This window comes from Pomacea canaliculata, linkage group LG8 (assembly GCF_003073045.1).
Source record: "Pomacea canaliculata isolate SZHN2017 linkage group LG8, ASM307304v1, whole genome shotgun sequence".
In the NCBI taxonomy this organism is placed as follows: domain Eukaryota; kingdom Metazoa; phylum Mollusca; class Gastropoda; order Architaenioglossa; family Ampullariidae; genus Pomacea; species Pomacea canaliculata.
Window position 1 is genome coordinate 24,747,687 of NC_037597.1, and position 27,061 is coordinate 24,774,747.

The 27,061-nt window shown below is 45.4% G+C and overlaps 1 protein-coding gene across 1 annotated transcript; it reads right to left on the minus strand.

The window, feature by feature from the left end:
* Positions 1-307: 307 nt before the first annotated feature.
* On the minus strand, positions 308-26,195 carry LOC112571115 (protein giant-like). The gene is given in 4 exon segments (XM_025249927.1): positions 308-10,704; positions 10,970-11,307; positions 11,310-11,955; positions 25,296-26,195. Coding segments are annotated over 3 exon segments (1,512 nt in total). The 5' UTR covers positions 11,896-11,955; positions 25,296-26,195; the 3' UTR covers positions 308-10,116.
* Between the last annotated feature and the right edge of the window lie 866 nt (positions 26,196-27,061).

Sequence of the window (27,061 nt, forward strand, 5' to 3'; positions counted from 1 at the left end):
ATAAGAGATAGAAAGAAGAAATTGTGTGGTGGACGTGACAGAACAATAGTCTGATGGTGTCGCGACCCTTTCATTCTCCACAATTAGTTTTCCTGTCGCCCTTTGTGCCCTCGGAGTATTGTTCATGATCAACACTTATATTAAGCCATTTTTTTCCCATGGGATTTCATTTACTGTCTATCTCAGATTCTCTGGCTTTATATCATGTCATCTTTATTAGCGCAACAGGTCGCCAGCACAATGGAACTTTTTCTTCACACAACACCCTCGCCACTCTCTCCACCACAACAACAAGGAACACGTGACGTCACAGTTCCGTACATAGTTTTATCGTAATGTCATGTTACATATTGGTCAGGAAATCAGCTTTCAAAATACAGAATACTGAGGTAGATGTCAAGAGAAAGAGAATAACAAACTGCATGATTATATAGAATTGACCACCAAAATGTCAGTCGTGCGCGCGCACACGAACTCTACGTCACAACTTGAGCAGCGACGACAATAAAATATTAGCAACTCTTTATTTATCTTATACAGAGGAGATATTACAAATGTGGTATAATATATTTCACCCGTATTTGTGCAAGATTGACAACAAAAAAACCAAGAATTGGAGTAGAATGTGTATCGACACAAAAAAGACACATTGGAAAAAATATATTATGAACGGGTTTACACAAAATGGTCCTCAGTAATGACAGAGCTAGGTATCTGAGAAATGAAGCCACCACAATTAGTCTAAGTGAGTGTGTACCTCACACTGAGATGTAAAATGACGAAAAAATAGTCAAGACTTGGTCGAGAGCACGGACACACGAACGAATAAAATGAGCGGTCTAACTAACCGACTACAACTAAACGACAAGACAACAGAACATGAGGTCGGAGAAATATTCTTGTAATCAATGTGTGATGACGAGAGTGAGAAAGATGGAGTGAAGGATACGAACATGTGAGAGAAAGAGACAGAGAGAGAGAAAGGCTGACTGATTAACATTCTATTAATATTATTAAAAACGATAAATACTTCTGTCCACTTCACAAATTTAGCCCAGTGATATTTACCCAGTTCAGATTGAAAATATAAAGAAAGGAGGAGAAAAATGTCCAGTGTTCAGAGCAAAAAAAATATAAAATAAATAAATAAAAAAAAATAAAAAATAAAGCATCCTTTGTTGCGGCTGGAAACATGAAATGTCTAGTATTACCGTCGTGGGTCCGACAGTAAGCGTGCTTGCGAGGGTCAGAATAAGCACACGACGGGGTGAAAGGTGAAAGGTGAAAGGTAGCGATTGTCTGAAGAATATGAAAGAAGAGCTCAGTGCTGTGAGTTTTCTTATCCGTGAGTGAGTGAACACAGCAGCGTCTGAAAGTTTCCCTTTCGTGACCGAAGGATCAGAAAGATTTGTTGCTGTCGAATTTTCTTATTATTCACCTACCCTTCCACCATCGGCTACAGTTCTAATTTAAAGGCACTTTCTGTTTATCACAAACAACGTATAGCAAGAGGGGAGAAAAAAATTCTTTAGACTTTATATCTGTTGTGATGATAAATAAAATCGTTCGGTAGACAACCAACCAGTCACATTCAAGCAACATCAGTAGGTAAGGGTAGTTTTTACACCATGGAGAGTATCACTGGGTGGGAACATTGCTGAAATATAACCCGACCTTCAGTGGGCATCCAGATAAGAAGAGGTAACTCTATCGGCTTCTCCGGGAAGCGAACCGCGTCGAGTTACTTTTGAGCCTATTAACGGATGTGGGGGGGGGAACAGCTAGCAGTTTACCTGACACTTTGATGGCTTCGGACAAGTCGCAGTTAAGTCTACATTTTGTGGCTGTGAATCTCCTTGTCGGCAAACTAATATTTTGTGTTTATAATCTGCTTAACTGTTATGACAACCAGCATTTATTTTTATATGATCGAGAAGCTGTGCAAGGACCCGGATGTTTTTGTTGTAAATTTACAAAACAAATACTTGTCAGATGATTCAGAGAAAGAATGACTTCTGGATGTTTCCTTCCCACAGACCTATTAAAAAAATAAATCACGTGTCATGCAGAAACCAATCAGTGCGCAGCAGACTTTACTCCCTCGACGGTTACAGGACAAATACTTTACAAAATTTATAAACTCTGATAGGTGAGAGGTCAAATAAAGGTAGGTCAAACAATAGAAACCTTGGCAAACTGGACAGGAGGAGGATTATCCTATTCCTCTACCATACTTCTCTACCTTTGAGAAGTGTTTCTTTTAAGCAACTCTGTGAAGATTGTCTCCGTTTTCAATGAACACCTGCATGAATCATTCCTTAATGACTATGAAATAAACTAAAGTATTAGTTTTAATAAACAACAGGAGTGGGACATATATTGTGAACACGTTGTACCTTTTACAAATAAAATTGTTTTAACAAACATCTGTTTTATTAGGGGGACCCTACTTTTCAGACCTGTCAATGGGTTCTTGTAGGCACTCAACAAATGACAGTCGATGAAGTGAGAATGTCAGCTTGAGGTAGGTACAAACGAGGAAACGAAGAGAAACTAACTAAATATTGAATTTGATTACAAAGAAGTAAAAAAAAAAGTCCTGAGATTCATTCCCCGAATAGGCTGGAGAAAGAGATGAAGTGCAGAACTGTCGTCTTCAAACGCAGATTGGAATGAGGGAAAGATGAAGACAAGGGCGAGGATAGAAAGCAGCTGCCTCCCCCAGAGGACTTTCTCTCGCTTCCCTCCCTCACAACTTTACTCAGAACCCGCAGACCGGCAGGAAGCAGACAGGAGGATATTATCACTCAAAGAAAGAGTCCAGACAGCCAACCAGCCAGACCGACGGTGACGATGTCCCACCTCAACTTCCTCGCCAGGCTGATGTTCCCACCTTGAAGAGCGATGAGGGAGCGAGAGCGAAGATGATGAAACATACCTGTGCAACCGCTTCCCGTAGTCATGACAACAAGTGGCCAGAAAAAAATGCCAGCAATGAGACGGTCGCCAACAGACTTTCTCCGACTCCCTCCCTGCAACCTTTCAAACCTGTCTAAGAAAAATCCACAGGGACCGTCGTTAAATTTGGGTTTCAAGAGAGAACTGAGCATGCTGCTTTAAGGTAGAATCTTTATTTATTGTCACAATTAATTATCTACCTTAGAGATAATACAGTCAACAAACGTCCTTATCGTCGAATCCACACAAGCCGACAGAAGGCAAGAAGGACGAGTGTTTTCCAAAGAGAGGCAAGGCAAGCAGTGAGTCATGCGATTGTGAGGAGTAGCATATATCGACCTTTCCTCCTAGAGAGTGGACCCATTACACGGTCACAGCTGGGTCTGAGTTACACAACTGTTGACTGAGGGTATTGATCCAACCCCCGGTGCTACACCCTGGGAACAAGTACCAACGCAGTCGTTGTCGTGACTTCCATCGCTTTGCTCGCCATCAAGGAAACCATCCCTCCAGATGGCGCTCAGTCGGCCTCGGAAAAATGTTTGAGAAACTGCCATCCTGATTGATCGTGATATGTAATACAAATTAACATTGTAATTAGCTATGTTGCCTAATTAATCAAATAATTGTTTTCTGTACGTGCAATACCCATATTCCATAAAATTCAATAATAATAATAATACATCAAAGGCGATGTTGTGTACTATCCGACACAAGCTACCCGATTTGCGGGTTTTCAAAAGGTTAGGGTGGAATGGGTTAGTGAAGCGCCTGTCACCACAGTGAGAATCGAGCTCATACCTCGGGTACGACACACCTATCTCTGAATGTGACTGACACCTGTTGTGTTTACTAGGTTGACAGTTGGTTGTTTTACCCGGATACTCCAGCTTTCTCCAACCCTTTGTTTGTAATTGTGTTGTGGTTATGTGTGAAGGTTCATTCGATGCCTATCTGAAAGAAGTTTGTGTAAACGAACTGATGATGGAGAACGACACTATATAAATAGTATTATTCAGTAATATCAACCTGTGAGAGAGAGAGAGATGGCCTGACAGGCAGGTGAGAGAAGAAAAGAAAAATAAAGTACATTCAGTTAACAATCCACCCACGGTGAGCCGAACAGTTGCCTTACAATGATATTCTGGGACCGGCCCCAAGTCCAGGCAGGTCTGAATGTTACCTTACAGTATTTGCTGTAACTATGCTAACATTTCATGACTGTGATAAGTATTAGCATCCAGCTAATGCCGATTGTGCACCCGGCACCCTAAGGAACCCAGTTTTATAGAAAACTTTTCTTTACAATGATCGCACTTCCGTGTTTACCCTCAGGTTGGGCCCAAGTTATTACACCACACCCTCCTGTCCAACTGCAGCCTTACACAGGGCATCCCATTGCCCTTCCCAGGACACATCGGAATGTATGATGTAAGTGCGAGATTATAGCCTTGTAAGGGTACAAAAGGACAGGTGTATGGACGAGGCCGTGTAAACATGTGCTACCCCTCACTGAAGACCGACTGAGATTTGCAAGCAACACAATCCTGAATTTTCTCTTTCTATCCACCGTAAAATGAAAATTTCACTTGAAGCTTCACAAGAAAACCCAACTGTTCCCTACTCCGGAGACAAGTTTCACGGAAACGAGGCTAAGAAATGGACGTAAAGAAAGTCTACACTTTGCTCAAACTTTCGTATATTTAACCAATCCAACAACGGCTTTTATACCCAACAACAATCATCATCCGTATCTAGCTTCATGCTTCATTAGCGACATTATCGTCTAACAACTCTTCTTTGCTTCGTTAGTTCGGTCAGGTCTCCTCCTCCCTCCTTCTCTCCTGTTGTTATCCCTGGAGTGACTCCAGCAACTGTAAACACCTGGTCGGTGTCGGAGGAAGCAGTCCGGATCCATGCCATACACGGAGGTATTTGCTCTCTCAAGCCAACGGAGCTTCATTGACTAACGATGCCGTGTGGCTGTCCAGCCCATTGTGGGTTTTTCCCCCAGGATGTGATGGTGAGCCGTGCTCAGCCCCGATTGTGCTCCAACTCCTTCACGCTTGTTTGGGGTCCCGGATCGGGTCGTTTTGCAGGCTAATGGCAGCTTGGCAAAGGTTTCCTGGCGACTAAAACCTGTTATTGTGTCCGACTGTGTACAAAATGGCCATCAGGCCTACCTCCCGATCGACAGGGAGGGACAGCGTCTGCTCGGTGTTTGTGATAGTCAATCGCGTGCAAGGTCGGTTGCACCGTGTATGCGCATGCTTGAACTTGAAGGGTGTTCTTTAACCGGATAATAATGTCACAGATTCATATTTCCATACTTCGTGAAGACCATTTTCTTAACCTTTCAATGGGAATAAATGGTTTGACCACATTTGACGATTTTGCCATCACAAACTTTAATCAAACGTTCCGTCCATCTGTTCGGAGAAGAAGGGCTGTGTAACGTGGTGAATTACAATTACTAACAGAAGAAAGGTTCGAGGAATGTGAAGATGACACAATACAAGACCACGTGCTGAGCAAGAAAAAGAAAATAAAAACCGCGGTTGGAAAAAAATGGACATAAAGACCAAAGCGGATAAAGACTGGGTGGAATGCAGAAGATCTTCCACGTCCTTCTAACAGAATCTCTTTCACTTTCTCTCTAGTGAACACTAGTCAGCTATTGTTATTTCAACATTTTCAAGCATTCGTGATTACTGGGTCTCAAACGTGTGTTTGAGTTGATAATGAACATCGCCACACCTTCCTGAGGTCACGAGACTGATTTTTGTACCTTTACCCAACGATGTTCAAAGTGTCACGTGACATACATGCGATGAAAGTAAAGAATGAGTTCATCAGAAACACGATGCGGTAATATTTAAATTCCTAACTATTAAAATAATTTCTTGAAAGGAATTGTGGAACATTAGATTAAAGATTAAAAAGGACAGTGAAAGTTATAAAGATGGCAGGGAACTGAGAACAAAGACGATACAATGTTAATGGATTCTTGTGTAATAAAGTGTGTTTGTGCATGCAGGCGGAAGAGTAAGCCACGAGAGAGACAGACAAAGAAATAAAAAAACAAACAAACAGGAGAATGAAAAACATCTTGGAAACTTTTGCTGAGGAATCAAGTCTGCCGCCATACATTTTACTTCTTTAAAGGAGAATGTTATTGTGGGAAAAAAACTGATAGAATTCTCTTAAAGTGTTCGTTGTAATTCTTGTTTATTCTCATGACTTCCTCCGTCCACTTCTTGACGCATATATCTGTAGTGACTTGGGGCAACAAGTACACCAATCTCCCACCCGGCCATCCCCACACTTTTCCTCCAGCCATCGAGTACCGTGATACCTGTGATTGCACTCCTGACCATAGGTCCCCAAACATCATCTAGGAACGATGTATCACTTGCAAAGAGGACAACGAAGGTGAAGGAGAAAGTGTCACATCTGTGTTGCATATGCTTCCATTCACGATGTCAGTGAAAATATTTTCCCGATACAGCCTCGAGCAAAATAAACACGAAATGTTTGAAACACAGCAGAGGTAGTTGACCTTACAGCTTAGCAGAGGTAGATAAAAAGAACATCCACTCACAGCCAAAGTAAACTACACCACAATATCAAGAACATTTCTTAAAAATAATAATAATAAAGAACCCACGGCTATAAACCTATTCTCTTCAAACATTGTAAATATACACAATACACAAGCTAGCAGCCTCCTTCCTCGAGGAATGAAAAAAAAACCTGCTCCTTCAAACATTGGTTTATAACGATCCATCTTACATTTACGAATGTATCTACCCGCTGATAATAGATTAAATCCATTTTTTTTAAAATTTTTTTTTTGCGAGAGTAATGTGGTCTTCCAGGTGTGACTATCGATTGCACACCTTGCCGGAGGGGGAAAAAATCAAGAAATTTCACAAAGCTAGTTCCCGTGTTCTCACATTTTAACTTAATTTAGTATTGACGGCAGTCGTAGACCTATTTTAATTCAGAGAGAGATTGAGAAAGTTCAATCATTTTTTTTTTTTTTTTTTTTTTTTTGCTAAGTGTCCTGTGTGAACACAGAATATTGTGAGATGAGGTTAGCGGGATTCGTAGAACAAACTATCAAGACGATGTGAACACTCGTTTGACGAGAGTAGAAACGTATTACTGGACTGCCAGCAAACTCCTAAAACGAGGCATGATACTACAAAGCTTCCGGTTTAGTCACATTTGTTTAGGCTCGCCTAGACTAACAGCGGAGAACTTCGCAAGAGGCTCAGCGTTGGTCTTGGCAGACAGACAGCAGTCCACCTATACACGTCCCTGTGGTCTTGGTTTGACTTCTGTTGCTAGAGCTGTCAATGAAGCTGTTCACCCGACTGAAAGGGATGGGGGAGTGGGGAAGGAAAGAGAGAGAGATATGGTCCTCCAAAGAGTCAAGACATTTTACTTTGCCCGTCTTCACGGGGTGCAGGGCTAAGGTAATAATTCTGTCACGCCTGACTGTACACGGGATGGCGTCCGATGAATGGTTCATTGTCCTCCCACCTCACACGCAACCAGCCTCCCTCCACCTCTGCACGCGCAGACACACACTCACACACAGATGGAGGGATGTAAAGTGATCTGAGTGAAACACTTCAGGTTGGCTGGTGCGCCGGACACGCCACACTTTGTCCCCCAGACAAGAAAACCCAGCAAATCCCGGGGCTTACACCGCAGTAAGACAAACCCACACGCACACCCAGGACCGGGAGGTTGTACCATCTCCACTTACACAGTTTACAAATGCGTGTGTTAGTCAGTCACGCCAGCAGGTCACTAGGTGACGACGCCGACTGACCCCGGAGTCTAGCCACCAACTGGTGAGGACCACATACTGATTGACTGACACACCAACCTTAACCTCGCTTCCTTGTAGTCTTTCTCTCTTTCTTTGCCTGTGAACTTTGCGAACATGTTTTATTTATTCCAAAACAGAAACCAGATCCTGACTACTCAACGTTCTTCCTACACCTGGCATTGCTAACCGCTCCTGAACATTTGAAGGACTAATTCTAAAATATTGGATTGATTTGTCCTTCCGCATTCCTGAAATGTTTAAAGACCACAGAGGGCACAAAATTTAAAAATATTTCAAACTTAGTGTAAAAGAAATGTAATCACTATAACCAACATACAACACTTTAATCTACCTGAGAGACCGAACAACCATAAACATGTTATTGCATAATGTGCCATGCTATTTACCTGTACTCTTGATCACCAGAGAGGCCATTCGGTAAAATGTAGGTAGAAATGTTTGAGGTATGCGGAAAATTGAGTAGGAGTCAGCAGGTAGAGTTCCAGGCCTTAAAGTTCCAAGAAGATGAGTCATGGGGAATTGATGGACAACGGGCGGGATAGAAGACAAAGGTGATAATACAACATCTGTTTTGTCACCTGCATCCACAAAGGAAGGCAATCAGCAGTCAAGAAAAGACAAGTTACAAAATGCACTTCCCAGGATGGAGGGTAGGAGGTATGGCTAGCAGAAACGAATATAATCGAGGCAAGCATTTTCTTTTCTCTAAAATGGATCAGGCATCACCTGAATACGCAAATATCTCTCGTCCAGGTAAAAAAAAAAAATATAAAACAAAATAAAAAGTCTGAGTTTAAAATTACGGCGCATCAATGTGAGTTTACAATGAAAATGATAAGACAACCTTGGTCCGGAGGTATTCAACTTTGTGTGAGGTTGACACGATAGTTAACACAGACACAGGCAGGTGCTCAGAAATGTGTGTGGAAATATTCTGTATGGAATGGTATAAGTCCGTGCTACAAGGACTTGCCAATCTGCTGAATGAAAGAAGGAAAAAGGACACATACAAAAATAGGAACCAAGTCCCTGTCCCAGAAGGTACCCCACTCACAAACTCCCCCACCCCACGCCCCCCAAACAAAGCAAGTCACCAGGTATGAAATCACCGTGCCCTCAACATGATGACAGTAATATCAAAGTGACACCAAAAATGAATGTGCTATATACATGAACACGAAAACCTCCCTCCAATTAAAAAAAAAAAAAACGGATTCTTCCCAAAGTTGCTTGCAGCCAATCAGTGGCATCAAGCACCACTCCCAGAGCATTCTCGTGGTGTGAACCGCAAAATATATAATTTTTTTCCCTGAAGCGGCCAACCACTCTTGTTTTTTGCGCTTTAGGAGATACCAACTAATTGAAAAAAAAATTGCCAAAAGCTGAGGTAGCAGTTTGCTCTCGCCTTTTCTTCCTCACTCTCTCTTTCCCCTTAAGAAAAATATATTAATTATAAAAAAAAACACTAACCTCGTTCAGTTTTCTCTCTCCCTCTTTCTCTGTCTCACACACGTAGGGAGAAAAGGACCAAGTAACTGAAAGGGACACAACACACGAACACCACCCCTCTGACAATCACATCTTAAACTTAAAATCTTCTGAAGGGGAAAATACGCACGGATACTTCTCGTTAATCCTCAAGCAGCTAGCCACCACCTACAAAAATTTTCATCTTCTCTCCTCTTTGCTTCCTCAAGCTTTTGAATGCTCTCCGTCATCAGACTTCATCTGAAAGTTTACATGAACCAAGCTAGACAAGTCCTTTGTCTACCTTCTCGTCGGAAGTGTGTAAAAAGAGAATTTTTATGGGTAAAGAGAGGTAGGGAGAAAGTCTTCTTTCTCTTCTTGTCTTGTCTCCCTGAGCCCAGGAGGTCTGGAGTGGGGGCAGGCTCACACGAGGTAGTTCTCACAGCAGGTCAACAAGTTTGGGGTAAAATGAAATATTAAAAACAATCTGCCGATCATCAAAGTCATCACCATAGAAATGTCATGTCACATCGACCGACAGCAGAAGAGATCAAGAAGATGGAAATAAGATTTACCATCGCAACATGTCAAAGTCCAAGATCTTCTCGTGGACAGCTTCCAGAAAAAAAAACTTAAAAAAAAAAAAATTTAAAAACTCAGCCTTTCGATATTTGTGGAATGGCGGGGAAGGACGGGAAGTGATCTCAGCAACACTGTTCTCACCACTTTTCCTTCCCTCGCGCAGGACTCCAAGAGAAAGATGGCAGACGGTAGGTACGTGGATGCCGTGGACCATCTTGCTTCTTCTTCCAAGGGCCGCACACTGTCTAACTACTGTTGTACAGGAAGCACCGCAGGCGGGCCGTCTCCGACTTGAGGGCCGCTACCTCCACGCGCAGTTTGAGGTTCTCCTGTTCCAGAAGCGCCGCGCGGATGGCGATCTCGTCCTCCTTGGCTCGCCGCGCGTCACGTGACCTCTTGGCGGCGTCGTTGTTCTTGCGGCGCCGTTCCCAGTAGGCATCGTCCTTCTGACTGTCCGGCAACGACCGCGGCCGCTTGCGTGACCCCCCGCCAATTGACCCGGAACTGGTGGACGAGACCAGCGGCGGAGCGGTAGGTGGCGGGAAAGGGCTGGCGACCGAGGCGACACCCATGCCGCTTCCGCTAGGGATGGGCCCGGCGGCGGAATGGATCAAGGTGGGCGACGGGGTTTTGGAGGAGCTGTTGGAAGGGGAGGAGAGGAAGTTGGGAGTGTATTGAGGAGAAGGCAGAGACAGAGATGGGGCGGAGCGAGAAGAGGTGGGGGTGGGCCGGTGGGAGCTGGGTCTTTCGAATGTTGAGGGAGCGCCGTCCGCTGCTGCTGCCGTTGGAGGAAGTGGAAGATGGGGACGAGCCGGTGGTCGTCTTGCTGGCGGTGGTCAGGGTATGCTTATCGCGTTCCTTGACGATGTCTATCTGCTGAGAGTAGATGGCCATCAGCTCCTCCTGGCTGAGCGATAGTCCTTGTAGCATTCCCGGATCGAACCCCACCAGTGGATTCAAGCTCGGGTGGCCAAGGTACCTAATGGCATCTGTAACAGCTCCTTGGGGTAAGCCTTGAAAGGTCGTTGAGATTTACCTCCGTTTACGCCCGTCACCCGACGGGGGTCCATCAAAAATGCGCCTGGGAGGCTATTTAACGGTCCCAGCATGGCGCCGTTCTGGCTCAAAAGTGCCGCTGCTGCAGCAGCTGCCGCTGCGGCTGATGACGATAATGGTGACGATGAAGATGCAGACTTGCCGGAACCGCCATTGGACAGGAGGTGTCCAGCAGAGGAGGAGCTGGGTGAAGGTGAGCCTCCTTGTCGCCGCTAGCGGCACTGTCCTGGGCTGCCCAACCAGCTCGGACTCGTCGGAGACCGAGGGCCGCGCCCTTCCGTGGTCCAGGACAGATGTCGCCACGCCCTGTTGCTGCATGGCCATCTGAAACTGCTGGTTGCTGTGACTGCCACGTCGCTGCTGCTGCTGTGATGATGCGGAAACAGCCCGTCAAACTCGGGGGATCCGTGGGCCGAAGGGGAGCCTGTCCCGCCCGCGAAATTCGTGGGACTAAGCGAAGACGAGGCTCTGGAATCGTCCGTGAAACTCTCCGATACAGACTCCCTTCTCCTGACCGAAAAGTCGAGGGGTCCGTCTTGGTCCTGCACCCTCAAGCGCCCACCCGGTCGCCGCTGTGAGCCGTTACGTCCCTCGCTCCCGTTGCAGTTGTCGTTGTCCTGGCGAGATAACAGTGTCCGCCCGCGTGCAACAACGGTGTCATCGTCTTCGTCGCCATCGGGGCCACCACCAAAATTGTTCTCCGGCACCCGATGGCGGTCCGCGGATCCCCTACGTTGGTAGAAGCCCTTGGAGGCAGGAGACATGCCCATCTTGACGTTGTCACGTTGTTGTTGCTGTTGTTGTTGTTCTTGTTGCTGTTCTGGTTCTCTGGTGAGGGTGCTAGTAGCGCCGGCGGCCATCTTCTGCTCGCTCGCGACGCCCTGAGCCGAAATGGAAAGCGCGTGGGGTGATGAGAGAGAAGGGGGTGTAGTTTTAATGCTCCTGTCCCCACCTCCATTGTCAGCCATCTCACGCCTGCTGAAGCATCCACACCCTTCTGACGTCACCTTGTCGCCAGCCAGCTGAACCTGCAAAATGGCCGCAAAGAAACGATAACTCTCTCTTCATCATCACATTCTTTAGTTTAATAATCTCCATTTCTCATGACAACGGATACTGTTCAACGAAATTGTTCAAGATTTTAAGACAAAAAAAATTGGTAGATAAAAGTACAAGAGAAAATGAGAAAAAAATCACTATTATAGTTTTCCATCACTACAACTCAGGTACTCATTTTACAGGTATGTGTAAAATATACTGCATTACACGGGTTTCGAACCGACTAGTATCCACAATTTCTAGCGTTCCACCATGTGAGGCATTTTGCAAATTTTTTTCCCGTTTGAAAACGACTCTGCGGAAGAATTTTAAAGGAAAGACCGTGATTAGGCAGGGAGCGGACAAATTCCTGGATGAAGAACTTAAGAGTGAGAAACAACAGTTACACCCGCTAGTACATGGCAGTAAACAATGACACCGACGACGAAGACGAAGGTCAAAATGAAGTTAACGACGGAGGAGGGAGGGAGGGAACTAAAGAAAGGTCATGCCAACAATGGCTTGTCCCCTAACAGTCTTCTTGCTAGTCGGAGGATGTCAGGGTGAAGGCAGTGCTTGGCCCACCAGTGACCTCATTCGCGGGCTTCTCACAAGTGCGGCAACCATGGAAACCTTGCTCCATCTATCTTCAGCCTCACACACACAGAGGAGAGAGAGATCAAAGGTCATGACTACAGTTAAATTTCAAAATATATTATTGACCATATCGATACACATTGATGAGGGTTTAAGTTACTGAACTCACATTTGCTAAACCTGACTGTAATATGAGGAGGACCAGGATGGCGACTTCATCACCATAGTTACCTAAGCAAGTTATCACATTAACCACTCCCAAGATGGCGTCTTATGATGTTTCGGTTACAATACAATCCTCTGTCTCGGCAATCTTGTGTACAAGGTAGAGAGTGGAGAAGGTAATCCGCGAGAAACTACGAATTCCTGATGAAAAGTGCAGTCGTAGGTCAGTCTAAAGTAGGACACCAAAGAAACGAAATCACTTTTTCCGAGGTACCATATATTTTGTAACCTCGCCTCCCTCAAAGATTAAAGTCGACTGCCAGTCTCGCATGGCCAGCTAATGTGGCAAGTCCAAGGTGAAGAGTTCAAATTACTTTTTTTAAGTCCCCGCTACTTTTCACAGCGCATGCGCCGTAGTACGCACGCGCGCAATTTCGTAGAAAGTCTCGGATAGTGGCAGTCGAACCCTAAACCAGACTCCTGAAAGGAAGGAATGAAACATTCAGTACGGTAGTCAATCAATAGCTTGGTCTTTGCAGTTTCTAACCGCTGACCTCGTTAGACAAAGAAAAGTTCAAAGGACACCAAACGGAAAGCGACTATTTTTCCTCGGAACTTTAGAGGCAATGCGGTGCTGCGGATAACTGTGCCGACCAACATTATTGCGGAATGAATACAGAATCGAAACCTCATTAAAGCTGCGATGCCACAAATAAAAGACCTTTAGTCCACTAACTGTTGACACAAACACCTTGTCCTCTAACCCCATCTTGTCATCTCGTCGCCGGAGCCACTCGGTGTGGATGTCAACAGCAATGCCACTCATCGATTGATGACCATTAAAATAAAAATACTGGAGTCAAGCACCGTAATAATTAGACACTGACGAATAGCACTGAAAAGGAAAAAAAAATGTAAATAATGAACAAATTTTTATTGACAATAGGAATCTTTATATCCTTGACTGCAAGGTTCTGTATATTGGCTGTCAAATGCCTTGCCGAGATCTGACGGCCTCCCACTTCGCAACAGGGCAAGGCCGATGTTAACAGGACAAACATGGATGGACGACTGTTTAAACAGTTATACAACCGTCATGTAGACACTTGAATACTGTACTTTAAAAAAATCAAAGTACAGAGTGACATCTACTGGATATATATTATATTTGGACCATAAAATGGAAAATTTGGACAAACCATTGGACTGCTGGAGTGGAGTCTTTTTTCGCTACAGGCCTGAGCAGGCCTTGAACACAGACCTTCTCCTTTTCACAATCTGACCACCCACTAGACTAAGACCCTTCCTTCCCCTTCGATGACATCCTCGACTAAAGGTGGACTCGTCAATGTTATCATTCCATTCCTTGTCACGTCTGTGCTAGCTCCAGATGGTGTCCCTATTCCACGACCCAGCATTCAACAGCTGCAAGCTTTCACGACGAGCAAACTCATGGGGTCACTGACAATGTCCTTCACCGGTCGGTGTCACGAAGTATAACAGATTGAGACTAGCGAGAGGCCACGTGGACATCGTACAACATTCAGTGTGTTGTTATAACACACAGTGATAATAATCAGTCTCTCGGCTCGTTAAATGCGCAATAACGGGAGGGACTGGGTTCGATCCCTCCTCCAACCACCTGCCACCAAAGCAGATTAAACAGCTGAATGCTATAATTTGTGTGTGTGTGTGTCAGTGCGCATGCGCAATGTCTCATGGGCTTACTGTGGCGTCATCTGCACGAGCCATTATTACTCTTATTGAAAACCCACCTCGTCTTCACAGCAGAATTGACGGCGCACACGTGTGCATTGAACCCTCCTCTCCATCCCATTTGTCTGTGTATCCTTTCCTCGTTCATTCACTCGTCCATAAAGGACCCACATAACCGTTAGAGTGATAAACTGCCTTTTCATTTGTTCATTCATTCAATTTATCATCGACGCATAAAGTTAGCTGAACGATTCAATCCCTCCCCTCCCCGAATTCATTTTTTCATTTGCTTGTTTGTTCATTTTATTACTGTTTTATTTAGAGGGTGGTAGAAAAGTCGTTGGTTTTATTTGTGTATTCACTCCATCAAAGGGGCACAAAATCAGGTGAGTCATATAAACCGTCCCTTATTCATTTAAGTTTCTTTTGTTTGTTCGCTTGTTCGTCCATTCATTCTGTCAAGGACCCACGAAGTCTGGAAAGCGATTAATTACATTTTTCATCTGTTTGCATTCATCCTTATCTTATTATTATTATATTCGGGTGTTTTTTGCTTGTTTGTATGTTTGTTTGCTTTAGTTTTGTTCACAGGCTGCGTTGTTGAGCAGAACAGCGGCGGCTCAAAGCGACTTCACTTATTCACAGCACGTGATAGTAAGAAGGTGGAAGTATTTTCTGTTTTCGTTGTACTAGGGGAGAGGACGACTTACCCACTCATGCATCAGAGAAGAGAAGGAAATTTACACAAAAATAGACACTTCTACATTTTCCATTATATTAGTGATCGTGGATAGACACGAAGGCACGCACGCACGCGCTGCGCGTGCGCAACCCCGTCCCCTACACACGAATTTCTATAAAAAAAAAAAAAAGTAGCCCACACTTTCCTTTTTATGAAAATTGTCCTTACGAATAAAAGAATTGATTTTTAAAAATAAAATGCTGTAAACTTCGGGAAATTAATGGCGCGAAGAAACTTCTATAAAAAAAATTGTTAGAAATAAAAAAACCTGGGAAGGTTCGTGGCAAAATAGTACTGACTTTTTTCTCGCATGATGTCGGTATATTGCCCGGGTACAGATCACGCTAGTCTGTCAAAATCCCGCGTATCGATCACACTCCTTTAATAAAATGTTCTCATTTTTTTTGGATGCCAATCAGTATGAATCTGCGGGTGGAGGCCGTTTTAAAAAGCTATAAAAGCTGACTGTCTTAATTTCTGTTATGGACCATTTTATTTTGTGTTCGATTAAAAGATAAACTTTAAGCGCACACACATTTGCTTTGATGCAACCATGCAGAAAAAATAACTTTTTTAATGCACTTTGCGGGTTTCCATTGAATTTTGTGTACCTGAAAATGAGTGGATGGAGAAAACAAGTTGTGTGGAGTATTTTATGCAAGGGGTTAACATTACAACTGATGACAGTCCTTTAAAGTACACCACAGCCCGCAGGTGACAGAAAACAGTAATCTGCAAGTGAGAAGATTGTGCAATCATTAGTTTATTCAGAAATCTGCTGTAAATTTTTGTTTTTGAGTAAAGTACACGTGGACGTCTTCAGTTGTACCTCAGCCAGGGTGCAACCAGTGCGGACGCCCAGAAGTGCCGTTGCCCAATCAGTAAACAAACTTTCCTGACCTAGATGCCTTCATATTCCTTCTAAAACGGCTTTCTTAATGAATTAATCAACTTTGTTTATATTTTGCACTGTGTGTGCGTATATCTGTGTATATATGTCTCTGAATGTGTATTGATATGCCTGTCCCAAAACAGGATCATGCTCGCGAATGTCCATTGTCGTATGTACTCCAAACGGTTTAAAAATAAGGCTTTCACCCTCCATCACATTGTTTACACCTTCCAGGTCGTTATTATTACCAACGACTAACAAAAGAATTGAAAACTGTTGTCACCTACCGTGTTTCTGTCAGCCTTATTTAATATTATCACCACCTTGATATTATTGTCAATGTTGTCTCTGTCCTCAATGATTTCTCACTGTTATCGCCATAAAAAAAGATTACACACACAAAAGTAAGCTGCTGTCACCAAGCAACCTCAGTTAATGGTATCACCATGTGTTTGTATTTCCTGCCTCCCCCATCGGCGTGCCATCAATCAGTCTTGTGTGTATCGGTCTTGTGCTCGAAGCCCCGCAGCCTTGTAAACACACCACAGCCCCTGAACCCGCACGTGAGATGTGGGCCACTCTATCCTCCTTAGCATTGTCGAGGGCTTTGCTGACGAAGACGCATGTTGCGACGCAACACCTGCAATATCCTCCTTCTTCCACCTTGATCCCACCCACCCCTACCCGCCTTGTCAACCGCAAAGAAGAGCTGTGCACCTTTATTGCCCCCAGTTGCCGCACTTGGTCCCAGGAGACGTGGCACCACCTGCCTGAACCATTAAACGGTTTTGACACGCGAATGACTTCCAGTTAAGAAATTTAAAAAAAAAAAAAAAACCACCTTAAAGTGTCTGTTCGGAAAAGTATTTTAAAAACTAGGACAATGAAGGTGGGGATAATATGACGAAAAGAACAGGTAAGGATCAAGGACATTAAATTGTGGAACTCTGAATATGTAAATAATGCCTTTAAAGTCACCAACAGCAACTGGAATTTAGGGCTGCATGCGCTCGGCACACAGACTATTTAAAAATTATTTTGTGGCAGCAAGGAGAGGGTGCGTTTGTTGAAGACTCCAGCCATTTTCAGAATACAGGAGGACCTGTTTGTAAAGACCGCCGCCAGTGTCCTAACAGCCAACACATTTATATACTTGCAAGCGGGTATTCAAGGTGGATAATTATCTAGGCCACTCCCTCCTGTAGGTATGAGAAAGGTACAATACCCTAAACATTAAACGGTTAGTCTGTATGCGGGGAATCACATACCATGGCGAAGATTTAGTACTTGAGTACTGCTCAGGGCAAGGGCGTGTGTATGTAGGTGGACTGCTGTCTGTCGGCAAGACCAACGCTTAGCCTCTTGCGAAGTTGAGGAAGGGAAGGGGCATCTCATGACAAGCGAATTGTCAAGTGTGTCGGTCTGACATACCCTGGGAAAGACTTAGTGCATGAGTACTGCTCACTTAGTCAAAGGCTTGTCACTCACACTATATATATCACACACACAGCCTGCTGGCACATTCTCCTGTAGTATAGCATCCAACCCTGTGCTGACATCAGTGTCCAATCCTGTATGACACCTGACCTGTTCCAACCTGCGGATGCTTGCAGCTGTTCTGTTTAACCCTCGTCTGCCTTCCGCCAATATTTGATTCTCGTCTGTTCAAAATCCTCGTTGACTTTGAATCAGAAAGTACTACCTAAAAAATGTATGGAATTTACTTCAGTTCTAACAGCAGTGCGTAGTTGTTGCTGTTGTTGTAGTGACAGAAGTGGCGAGGCACTGGTGTCGCTTCCATTAACACTGATACACGCAAAGCACGAGTTTCCGGGACGGAAAACAGACCCGGATGTTTCAATGGCGAGAAAAAGAGGGTTAGCTAACCACTTCTTGCAAGTGCTCTGCCCCACCACTTCTTCCTAGGATGTTACGAAAACTTGAGTGTCCAAATAATAATATATTATCGTGTAGTCATTAAATTAATATTATATTAAAATGAAAATTAAGAAACTACCTTCTGTCATCAACTCAACGACCTCGACAGTCTCCTGTAACCAACAAGGACCTATCCCTCAACATAATAACAAATAAATAGAAAATACTTCATTTAGTGAATATTACAGGAGTTATGGATCTGTGGATCTGAAGAGAACAGCAACAGCTCACAGGACTCGGCCGGGTATTCTTCCTGTACCCGAATTCACTACAGACCGAAGACTTTTCACGGATCAGTGAAATTCAAATTTTCAACTTGAGGAGAAATACGCAGAATGTGGAACGAGCAAGAAAAGGCCTTTGCCCTCACCTTGTATACCAGTCAACTTTTGGTTCGAAGTCAATCCTTCAGAAGAAGATGGAAGGTGGAGAAAGGAGAGGCAGGAACTGTGGAACAGGAAGCGACAAGATTCGGTTTCAGAAACAAGTCGACTCCAAAGACGAAGAAGCTGTGACCTTCTTACCCCTGGGTTACGCACAGCCCTAGTGTGCAATGACTGTGGGAGTGGCTTTTGGTGTCACGATAATATGGCCATCAACGCCAACCACATTCCACAGTCATACCGCACGGAGGGTGCGCGGGTATGTGTGGTGTGGGGTGGGGTCGGGGGGAGGTTAGGGGGGCTCAGCAGTGCGTGCTGCAGCAACAACAACACGGAGGAAGGGTGTTTCGTGTTGGGCTGCTACACGCGCCGCCATCTGACGGGCATCCTGTCGGGTCCCCAAGTGGTCCTGGACATCTCGCCGCAACACTTGGACAATCGACGTTTGTGTCCGGACTGTCGCTTCCGGTGTGACGTCACCGGCGACAGTGTGGTGCCAGCAGCTGCTACACACGATAGTGAGTCTCGTGAGGCCTCGGCAACACATTGCTTCTCTTTTGATTTTTATGTAAGCATCTCTTCTTCCTGCTCTTCTCAGACCTGGCCTGATAGACCACTTTACCAATGCATGCAGAGATACACGCACGGCCTCACGCGTGGACACACACACATATCCTTATTTGTCACGTGACATAACACATATTACACACCCATGTAAGACAGCAAGCAGTGTATACATAAAGATACCAAGTAGAATCAAAGTAAACTTATTGAATTCTGCACTTTAACACTGATTTTTCTTACGAACCTATTATTTTCATTTCTTTTGTTTTCAGAAACCTCCTTTAAGTATTTGAACATTTTGGCTTCTCTCATATTTCGCGTCCCTCGTATACACTTATTGGTCAGAAATAAATCTTCATTCCTTATTTGTTTTACAACTGCCATAAATGATTGCGCAAGCTCTTGGGACCTCACTCAGATCACTCTGATGGTAAGGTGGTGTCGGACAATGGTGAACTGGGGGCAGCTACAGGAAGTGAAAATCTGCTGGCAAGTCACATGTGTCCAGGACAATTTGCAACCTGTAGTAGGTTTATTTTTCTCCATTCGATCGTTAAACGTGTTTGATCGAAAAATCATCAAGTAACATAAAGAAAACTGCCGATGGAAAGGAAAGAGAATGAGTGGGTGGGATGAGTATGAGAAACACTCTCCTTCCAGATGCTAAGCAACAACGATGTGGATCATTATTCAAGCACCATGACCGACACTTGAAGTCTCATCGAGTTCAATGCACACAATTATTTCCATCGATTCCCGTCCTTTGATGTAATTTCGAGTACAATAAACCCATCACGCCGCTCAGGTGAGAACAGGTAAACCTTACCGTCCTTGCAGCAGTGGACACTGACCGCTCAAGAGCGAGGACAATAGGAGCCGGACGTGACGTACTCACATCCCCCAACGGCCAACTTTCCCCTACTCCGACATTCCCCATCTGCAGCACCTTGACCGCGGACATGCCGCCACTTGTCCCACCCGACTACGACAACAGCTGCTATGAACACCATCACGACGCAGCATGGAACTGCGCAGTAGACAGTCAGTCCCTCCTCACCCTCACTGCCCCCTTCCTTGTCCTCTGAACTACGTCAGCACGATCACTCGCTACGGCTCGTTGAACTCACCTATCCTTCAGTGGAACGCACCGAGTGGTCTCTAACCTCCTTGGTGGCGTCGGTCATTCAGAACGCAGACGACTGACGACCGCGGCAAACTCTCTACCTCGTTTGTGAACGCGAAAAGATTGATGGAGGGGTGGAGGCGGGATGGGCGAGTGGGAGGACGGGGACCCCCCAGTTAACTGCGTCATGTGACACTGCATGTGGTAGTTAGCACTCCGTCAATGGCGTGCAGCTCGACTGCGCCCTGCCCTCGGCACTGGAGGTTAGAGACAAAGCAGGCCAGGGGACGTCTCCCTGTGTCTAACTGCGCTGATTATTTCAAACTCCAGGGGGGATTTCGGAGCGAGGGGACTATTTTTTGGTAGTCTTTACATATACTGCATATTCCAGGAAACACAAATACATTGAAAACGTAAAAAATCCATATACTCGCTGATGCTTCCGCTCGAAGGAAACGCCCAGAAACTAAAAGAAATCCCAGGTTTTCAAATAATAACCTTCTACTAAATACTGTCTCCGACATCCGGGGACTACGGATCCCTTTCTGCAGCTAGCTTTGTGCACTGCCATAAATATTTAAATTTGAACATAGTCCTTGCCTTTCCACCTCCAACTCCCATCACCCGTTTCTCCAGTTGTTACCGGTGGCTGTGTTACCTGCGTGTAGGGGCACGCCCCGAGGGTAGCATCTGAAGTAGAGCGTGTCAAGGTCGCATGTTACCTGCCGTACGTCGTTGGGCGATGTGCCAACACCTCGCGACCTGCTCACCTGGCTGAAGTAGAACACCGCGCAGGTAACTTTGCAGGTAGCACGCAACCGTCACAGAACTGGCGTTAATCCAAAGAAGGAAGAATGCAAATATAGTTTGAGCAGCAGTTGGGGATCTTATGTCACAGACACACACACCTGTCTCTCACTCACTTACACACCTAACATCTTTAAAAGGTTGTGAGTGGATAATGAGCACGTGATAGTTAGTAGCAACGGCTCTGGAACAAAAATTTCCACACTGTCCGGTTCGATTCTCAGTTGCAATGCATTTTCCAGTCAACCAGCTATATGGAGGATGAGGAGACAATAAGATGGCGTGAGATAAGTGAAGACTACTTTTTTAAAAATTGAATTTTTATGGTGAAGGTAGTCGAGCTGCAGTTTATAATCAACCAGCAAACACGAAACAGGGTGGTGGAGGCTGGGTGTGGGACAATTGGGGTAGAGTCGGGGTAGAATGCAGGGTACCTGGATTAGAGATGAGGAGCAAAATGCGACAAAACACCTTGTCAAAAAAAGCCACATCCTCACCCACCCTCCTATTCATATCCTGGGTGCGGGGATGGGTGGGTATATCAGTTACAGTACCCAACCACACCACCCACCCTCCCACCCACGCTTCATAAAGTAAATATTTACCAGACACGTGGCAAATGCGCGCGTGCTGGCCTTGACATAAACAGGAACAGGTGAGAAATGACGAGGAAGTCTACCATATTTATATATATTTAAATCGCGCATAATTCTCTCACCGGAGCTCGTTCGTACTCAGAGAGAAGGAAGTGTCGTGTTTCAAGGCTGTTCTCGGCGATTTCTCTCTCGTCTGCCTAAACAACTACAAGCCGACTTGTTGGTGATAGCCACTCGCAAGAAGGAAGTAGGTTGGTGAAGGAATGTTTAATGTAAGCAACACGTTGTTTGAGGGTCACGTGATCTGACAGCTCGTACCCTGGATGGCTTTTATTTATCTATTTTTGAATTCTTTCAAGAACAGGGGGCTTGGTGAGTAATCGGAACAACCAATCCGTTTATAACCCACCCCTTTGAGCCTTCGAACACACGAGTGTTTAATATAGGGGTGGGTCGGGTTAAATGGACGTGGAGGACAAGTGTGGGTTGATGAGTGTGAGTGGTTGGTGGTGTCTGTATTTTTATTTCTGTTGTAGTTGATTAATGTTGGGGAGCTCCAAACAAAGAAACATTTGTCTGTTGTGGACAAACAAAGACGGATGGTATTTTGACAAGAAACAATCCACTATCCCTTCCTAAAAGTCTCCGACTCCTCTTCCCCCTACATACATACCTCCATACCCACGTATTTCAATTCATTCAACAACCATTCTTTTTGTTCCTCGCCACCACCACCTCTACCCCCATGCCTCGTAGGTGAAGATGGGGAAAACCCATGAAATGCCTGCTTGCAGTCTCTTTGCTAAGCAACCATTCCTCCTATTCTCACCCCCACCCCACTACAAAGTCACTTCTTCATCTCTAGAGATGTCAGCGATCGCAACAACTTTTTATTTTCTTTCAAGCGCCTTTGTCCTCGGCTGTTTATTGTATTCGACATAAGACGAACCTTTGACCAAGTGGAGAACAGGCTGAGCAGACCTCAGTGTAAACTGATTCTATTTCAACAATGACGCAGCCGATAGGCGCATGCGCAGAAGACCGAGGCATGAGTTCAAAGACATGGAGTAAGCGTATACGTTCTGTGGGGAGATAACTCGAGGTATTCCTTCCAAACTTTTTCCCCTTAGTTCTCGCTGATAATGTTCACTTGTCATGGTGCGGTTCAGATCCTGTGTCCAGAATATGTCATTGCCAGAGCCAGACTAGCTCGCCGGAAATAACTAACGAAAACACTTTATTGTCTTACTCATCAACACCATCAACCCGGTCAGCGGAAGCTTTTCTGATATCGGCACACGTCCTGCTCCATCTAGGAAGGAAATATTATATACACTATAATACATGACTTCGCCAAAACTAAGTAAGGTTGGTTTATCTCCTCCATCGGCCGAAAGACCCCTTAGCACTAAAGGACCTCTTGAAAAAAATATTTCAGAATGAGCGTGTGTTAAATGTCGGTGTTGAATTTAAACTATTTAATGTGCCCGGTGGATAAAGTCTCGAAATTTCGAATATGTTTAATACAAATGTCAGAAGGTTACAGAATGAAATAAATAATGATGAAAAGGGAGATGAGGTGGGGCGAAAGCTAGGATGGGAGTAATAAACACAATATAAACCTTCAGTTGAACTGTTTACTTCCCAAAGTTCCTTTCGTCTCACCGAAACAAGCGACTAGAATTCTCTTGGGCCCGAAATGGGAAATAAAGAGCCTGTTTGAGATGAGATAAGTGACCTCGGAAGAGTTATCTGCCCCACCTGCTGCAGCTCTCTTCCGCGCAGGTCGAGTGTGAAATCTCGCGGACGGGCGGGCGGTGCGTGAAGGGAAGAAGGAAGGTCGTCGGTCGGGTCATCGATTCAGATAATCGCAACTTCGACGGCACATTGGATGTTGGGCGTGGTGATGATGGTGTGGTGGGGCCTGGGACTTCTCGCAAACAATCGCAGATTGCATTTTACAAGAAACACACCCTTGGCAGCGCTAAGTGCTGTGACAGCCAGCCACATGATAACAGTTTCTGAAAAACATGTCCAGTCACTATCATTATTGAGGAAATTGTCCCCGAGTGCCAGGCACACATTCCAGCCACTTATATTTTCATAAATAAATACAATGAAACAGCAAACGATGTTGAAACAAAAAATTATTGAGACTGCAAGCGGCTTCGAACCCTAACACCTGGAAACGGTGGATAGCAAACAGTATGATTGACTGGAACCAACTACACAGAGAAATGTAAAATAAAACCAATGCCAACAAAGTAAGTGTCAACCACATTCTTGGCGAACTCTTACCCGGGGTCACCACCACTGGGTCAAACAGCGGGCTAGTGTCTAGTTTCTCCAGCCACCCAACCCACCTCTCTCCTCTCCATTGTGCTTGATCACGAGGTTTGTGTAACCCAGGAAATGACACACCTGACTGATGCCACCCACTGCTATTGTGTAACAACACCGAGCCCAGGTATTGATGATTGATAACTTCAACCTGTGATTCATCACTTGAGCTCGAGTGATGCGGTTATGTCGTAGGAGTAGGTGGTGGTGGAGTCACAGGTCACAGTCGTCGCTGTCGCTTGTTGTTCGACTTTTGAAGATAAGACTGCGACTGTGGTTGGTTACTTTGACAGGGAGAGCATGTCCAGGTTAGCAGGTAAACCCGTGAAACAATCATCATCATTACTAACTGTCCTTTCTTCATCTCAGAAAAAATGTTGCTATTCTTTGTTTGTGTCAATCAATTACAAGTAAAAAAAATATGTTATATAGTTATAATGAAATATTGTGTCACCTCAGAAGGAAATTCCGGTGAAAGAGCGAAAGCATGAAAGAAGCTGGACATCTAAAACTACTCACAACCATGAGATGACAGAGGGTGGCTGATGATACTTTTAGAAGGTCTGCTTGGTTAAATATTTGGACTAGCAGAGTTTTACATACCGATCATAGGGGAAAAAACTGTCAAAATGGTTAACAGGGTCTTTAAGATTCACAATGTGTTGTGTGTGTTCACGCATCATTGTGTTCTGTCAGTTATTCTCCTCCCACAACACTTATTTCCACTGCCGACCGCTGTACTTTGAATCCCATACACGGTTTTGCACTCCACTTTCCCTCCTCTCTTTAAAAATGCACTCCACATCTCCCCCGCCACCCTTCATCACAGTCCCCCCAGTGTATACACACACACACCCGGTTCTATGGAAACAGTCTTCTCACGTCTCTGCATACCCTGCACACCCACCCCTGTAATGTTACCGCGTTCCTGGCGTTCAGCGCATGTTCACACATGCCAGCCAAGCAGCCTGGGAATGTTTCTGTGGTTCAAACATTCATTACACGTCTCCCCTCCCACCACCAACCTTCTCTCTCTCTGTCGACAGGAAAGAAAGAGGCCGGCCTGACGCTGGCAGCGCCATGAAGGCCGTAACCATGACTGCAGTAGAAATACTGGGAAAACCTACCACATACCCTGGCGGGGTGCTGTAGACTAGCGACTACACGATCAATAGACTTACTGAAGGTCAGAAATATCGGTCCTTGCGCAACAGTCTGTGTAACGGTTTCAACCACACACTCCGGGTACAAACCACCCGTTTACACCATTCTATGAACGGTTCGACAATATCACGTGGATCGTTCACATTGTCTCGCTGAGCAAACATTACAGAAATTTTTATTTATTTTTATTTACAAATTTATTTATTTTTTTGTCAAGAAATAAACAGATACTCAGATCGCGACCCTAGTATGAGAATGACACACACATGGAGAGAGAAAAGAGTGAACGAATGGAGTGCCTACCTTGGCATTTCGGCGACTTGTTCAGTCCACACAATCTGCTCGCTTGCTCTCCGAGTGCAAAGGTGTGGTAACGCTCAGGCCGGCGAGTTCAAGCGGAGGTCAGTCGTAAGGGCAAGGCGTGATGGGGTCAGGGTTACGGCACAGCCGCCAGCTTTACACACCACTCTCTCTCCCCCTCCCCGGCGAAACAACCCCCCCACCAGCACACTCTCTCACACTTCCAATAACCGTTCAGCTACACATTACAAGGCGTGTATGAAAAAAAAAAAAGGAGAGAGAGAGAACCCGAGCCTCCAGCACAGCTGTGGAGCTGTGTTTCATGATGAGGAGGATGAGGAGCCGGCGATGCAGCTGTGAGGCTGTGATTTACTTTACGACTGTAACCATGCGCCGTTACACGGTGGGGAAATCCCTGATGGCACTGTTTACCAGGGGTGTGTTGCCCCTCGTGACACCCGCGTGTGTCTGACGTTCCCACAGGTTGATGCACTGACACGTCAGCTGTGCACGTTGGAGGTGAGGATGAGGATGAGGTTGGGTGTGTGTGGTGGTGGTGGTGGGTGGGGGAGGGAGAACTAATCCTGGTCAGCCATGAACAGAACCGATGCTCGCGCATCGTTCTCACTACACAGAGTCTGTCGCTGCACACCAGACGCCATCATCACCTATCGCTCACACTTGCCGGAGGTAACCTCGAATGACGCTCGTGGTCCGCTCGGCGCTGCCACCGAGGCTGAGGGGAAGGAGAGAGAGAGAAAGGAGGGGGTTCCCTTTCCCCTCCACCCTTCGAACATGCAAATCGACTCTTCCCCAATCACGTAACGCAAGCCAAACATAGCCGACCAATCGCATCGTGCGACTCTGAAGGCGAGGCAGGTCTTTCTCCGCAGCTCGCCCACGTCACGACAGCTCTCGAGATCTGATTGGTCAGCGGCCCGCGAGCCCTGCGCCCGTCAAGTTGCGTAAGGTGCCGGGCCGGTGAGCGGTGGGGGGGACAGGGGGGAAGGTGGTTGAACCGCGGGGTGAGAGGTGAGAGGTGAGAGCCTCGATGTCGGTTCACAACGCAGCGAACGGGGAAGGCACACAGCCAGCCTTCGCCTAAGCAGCAACGCGCGCTCGCGAGAAGCGGTTGCGCAACAGGAAGGTTAGTGCTCTCTGACCTTCCTGCGGATAGATTGCTCGCGATCAAGTCCCAGTCTCCGGAACCCAACGGGTCGTAGGTGAGAGGGTCAAAGGGGGTCGTTGAAAACAAAGTGTTGACAGCCTGGATATTTGGGTAACGCACAGCTTGAAAATCCTGTTCAATAATTGCCTGTTCAACGGACTTGAAGAGGTCGTGACCCCATCAGTACATATCATTAATATTGTCCCGTATGCTGGCTTCTTGGTCTGCAACAGTCGCGACAAGTGAGGTGTGGGACTGGCAACAGCAGTTGGTGTGACAGGCTAAACGTGTCGCCAACGGTTTGACCGTCCTGCAAGGTAGTGGAAGTAACGATCGCTAGGATGGACAGGCGAACTCTGAACAAAAGAGTGAAAGAAACAATGAACGAATGAAACAGTCTTTTTCGCACCACCACGACAGATGTCACTGCTAGGCTTGTGAGTCGATTCGTCATGTCAGTCATTCTTTTTAAGTGTCGATGGATGCTGTATTAAAATAAAAGAGAAAAGAAAATCTAATTTAAAAAAAATTGATTTACCAGAAAAACAATGAGGTAATAAAATATCATCTGTCACCAAAAGTCAATAATTTCATATTAACG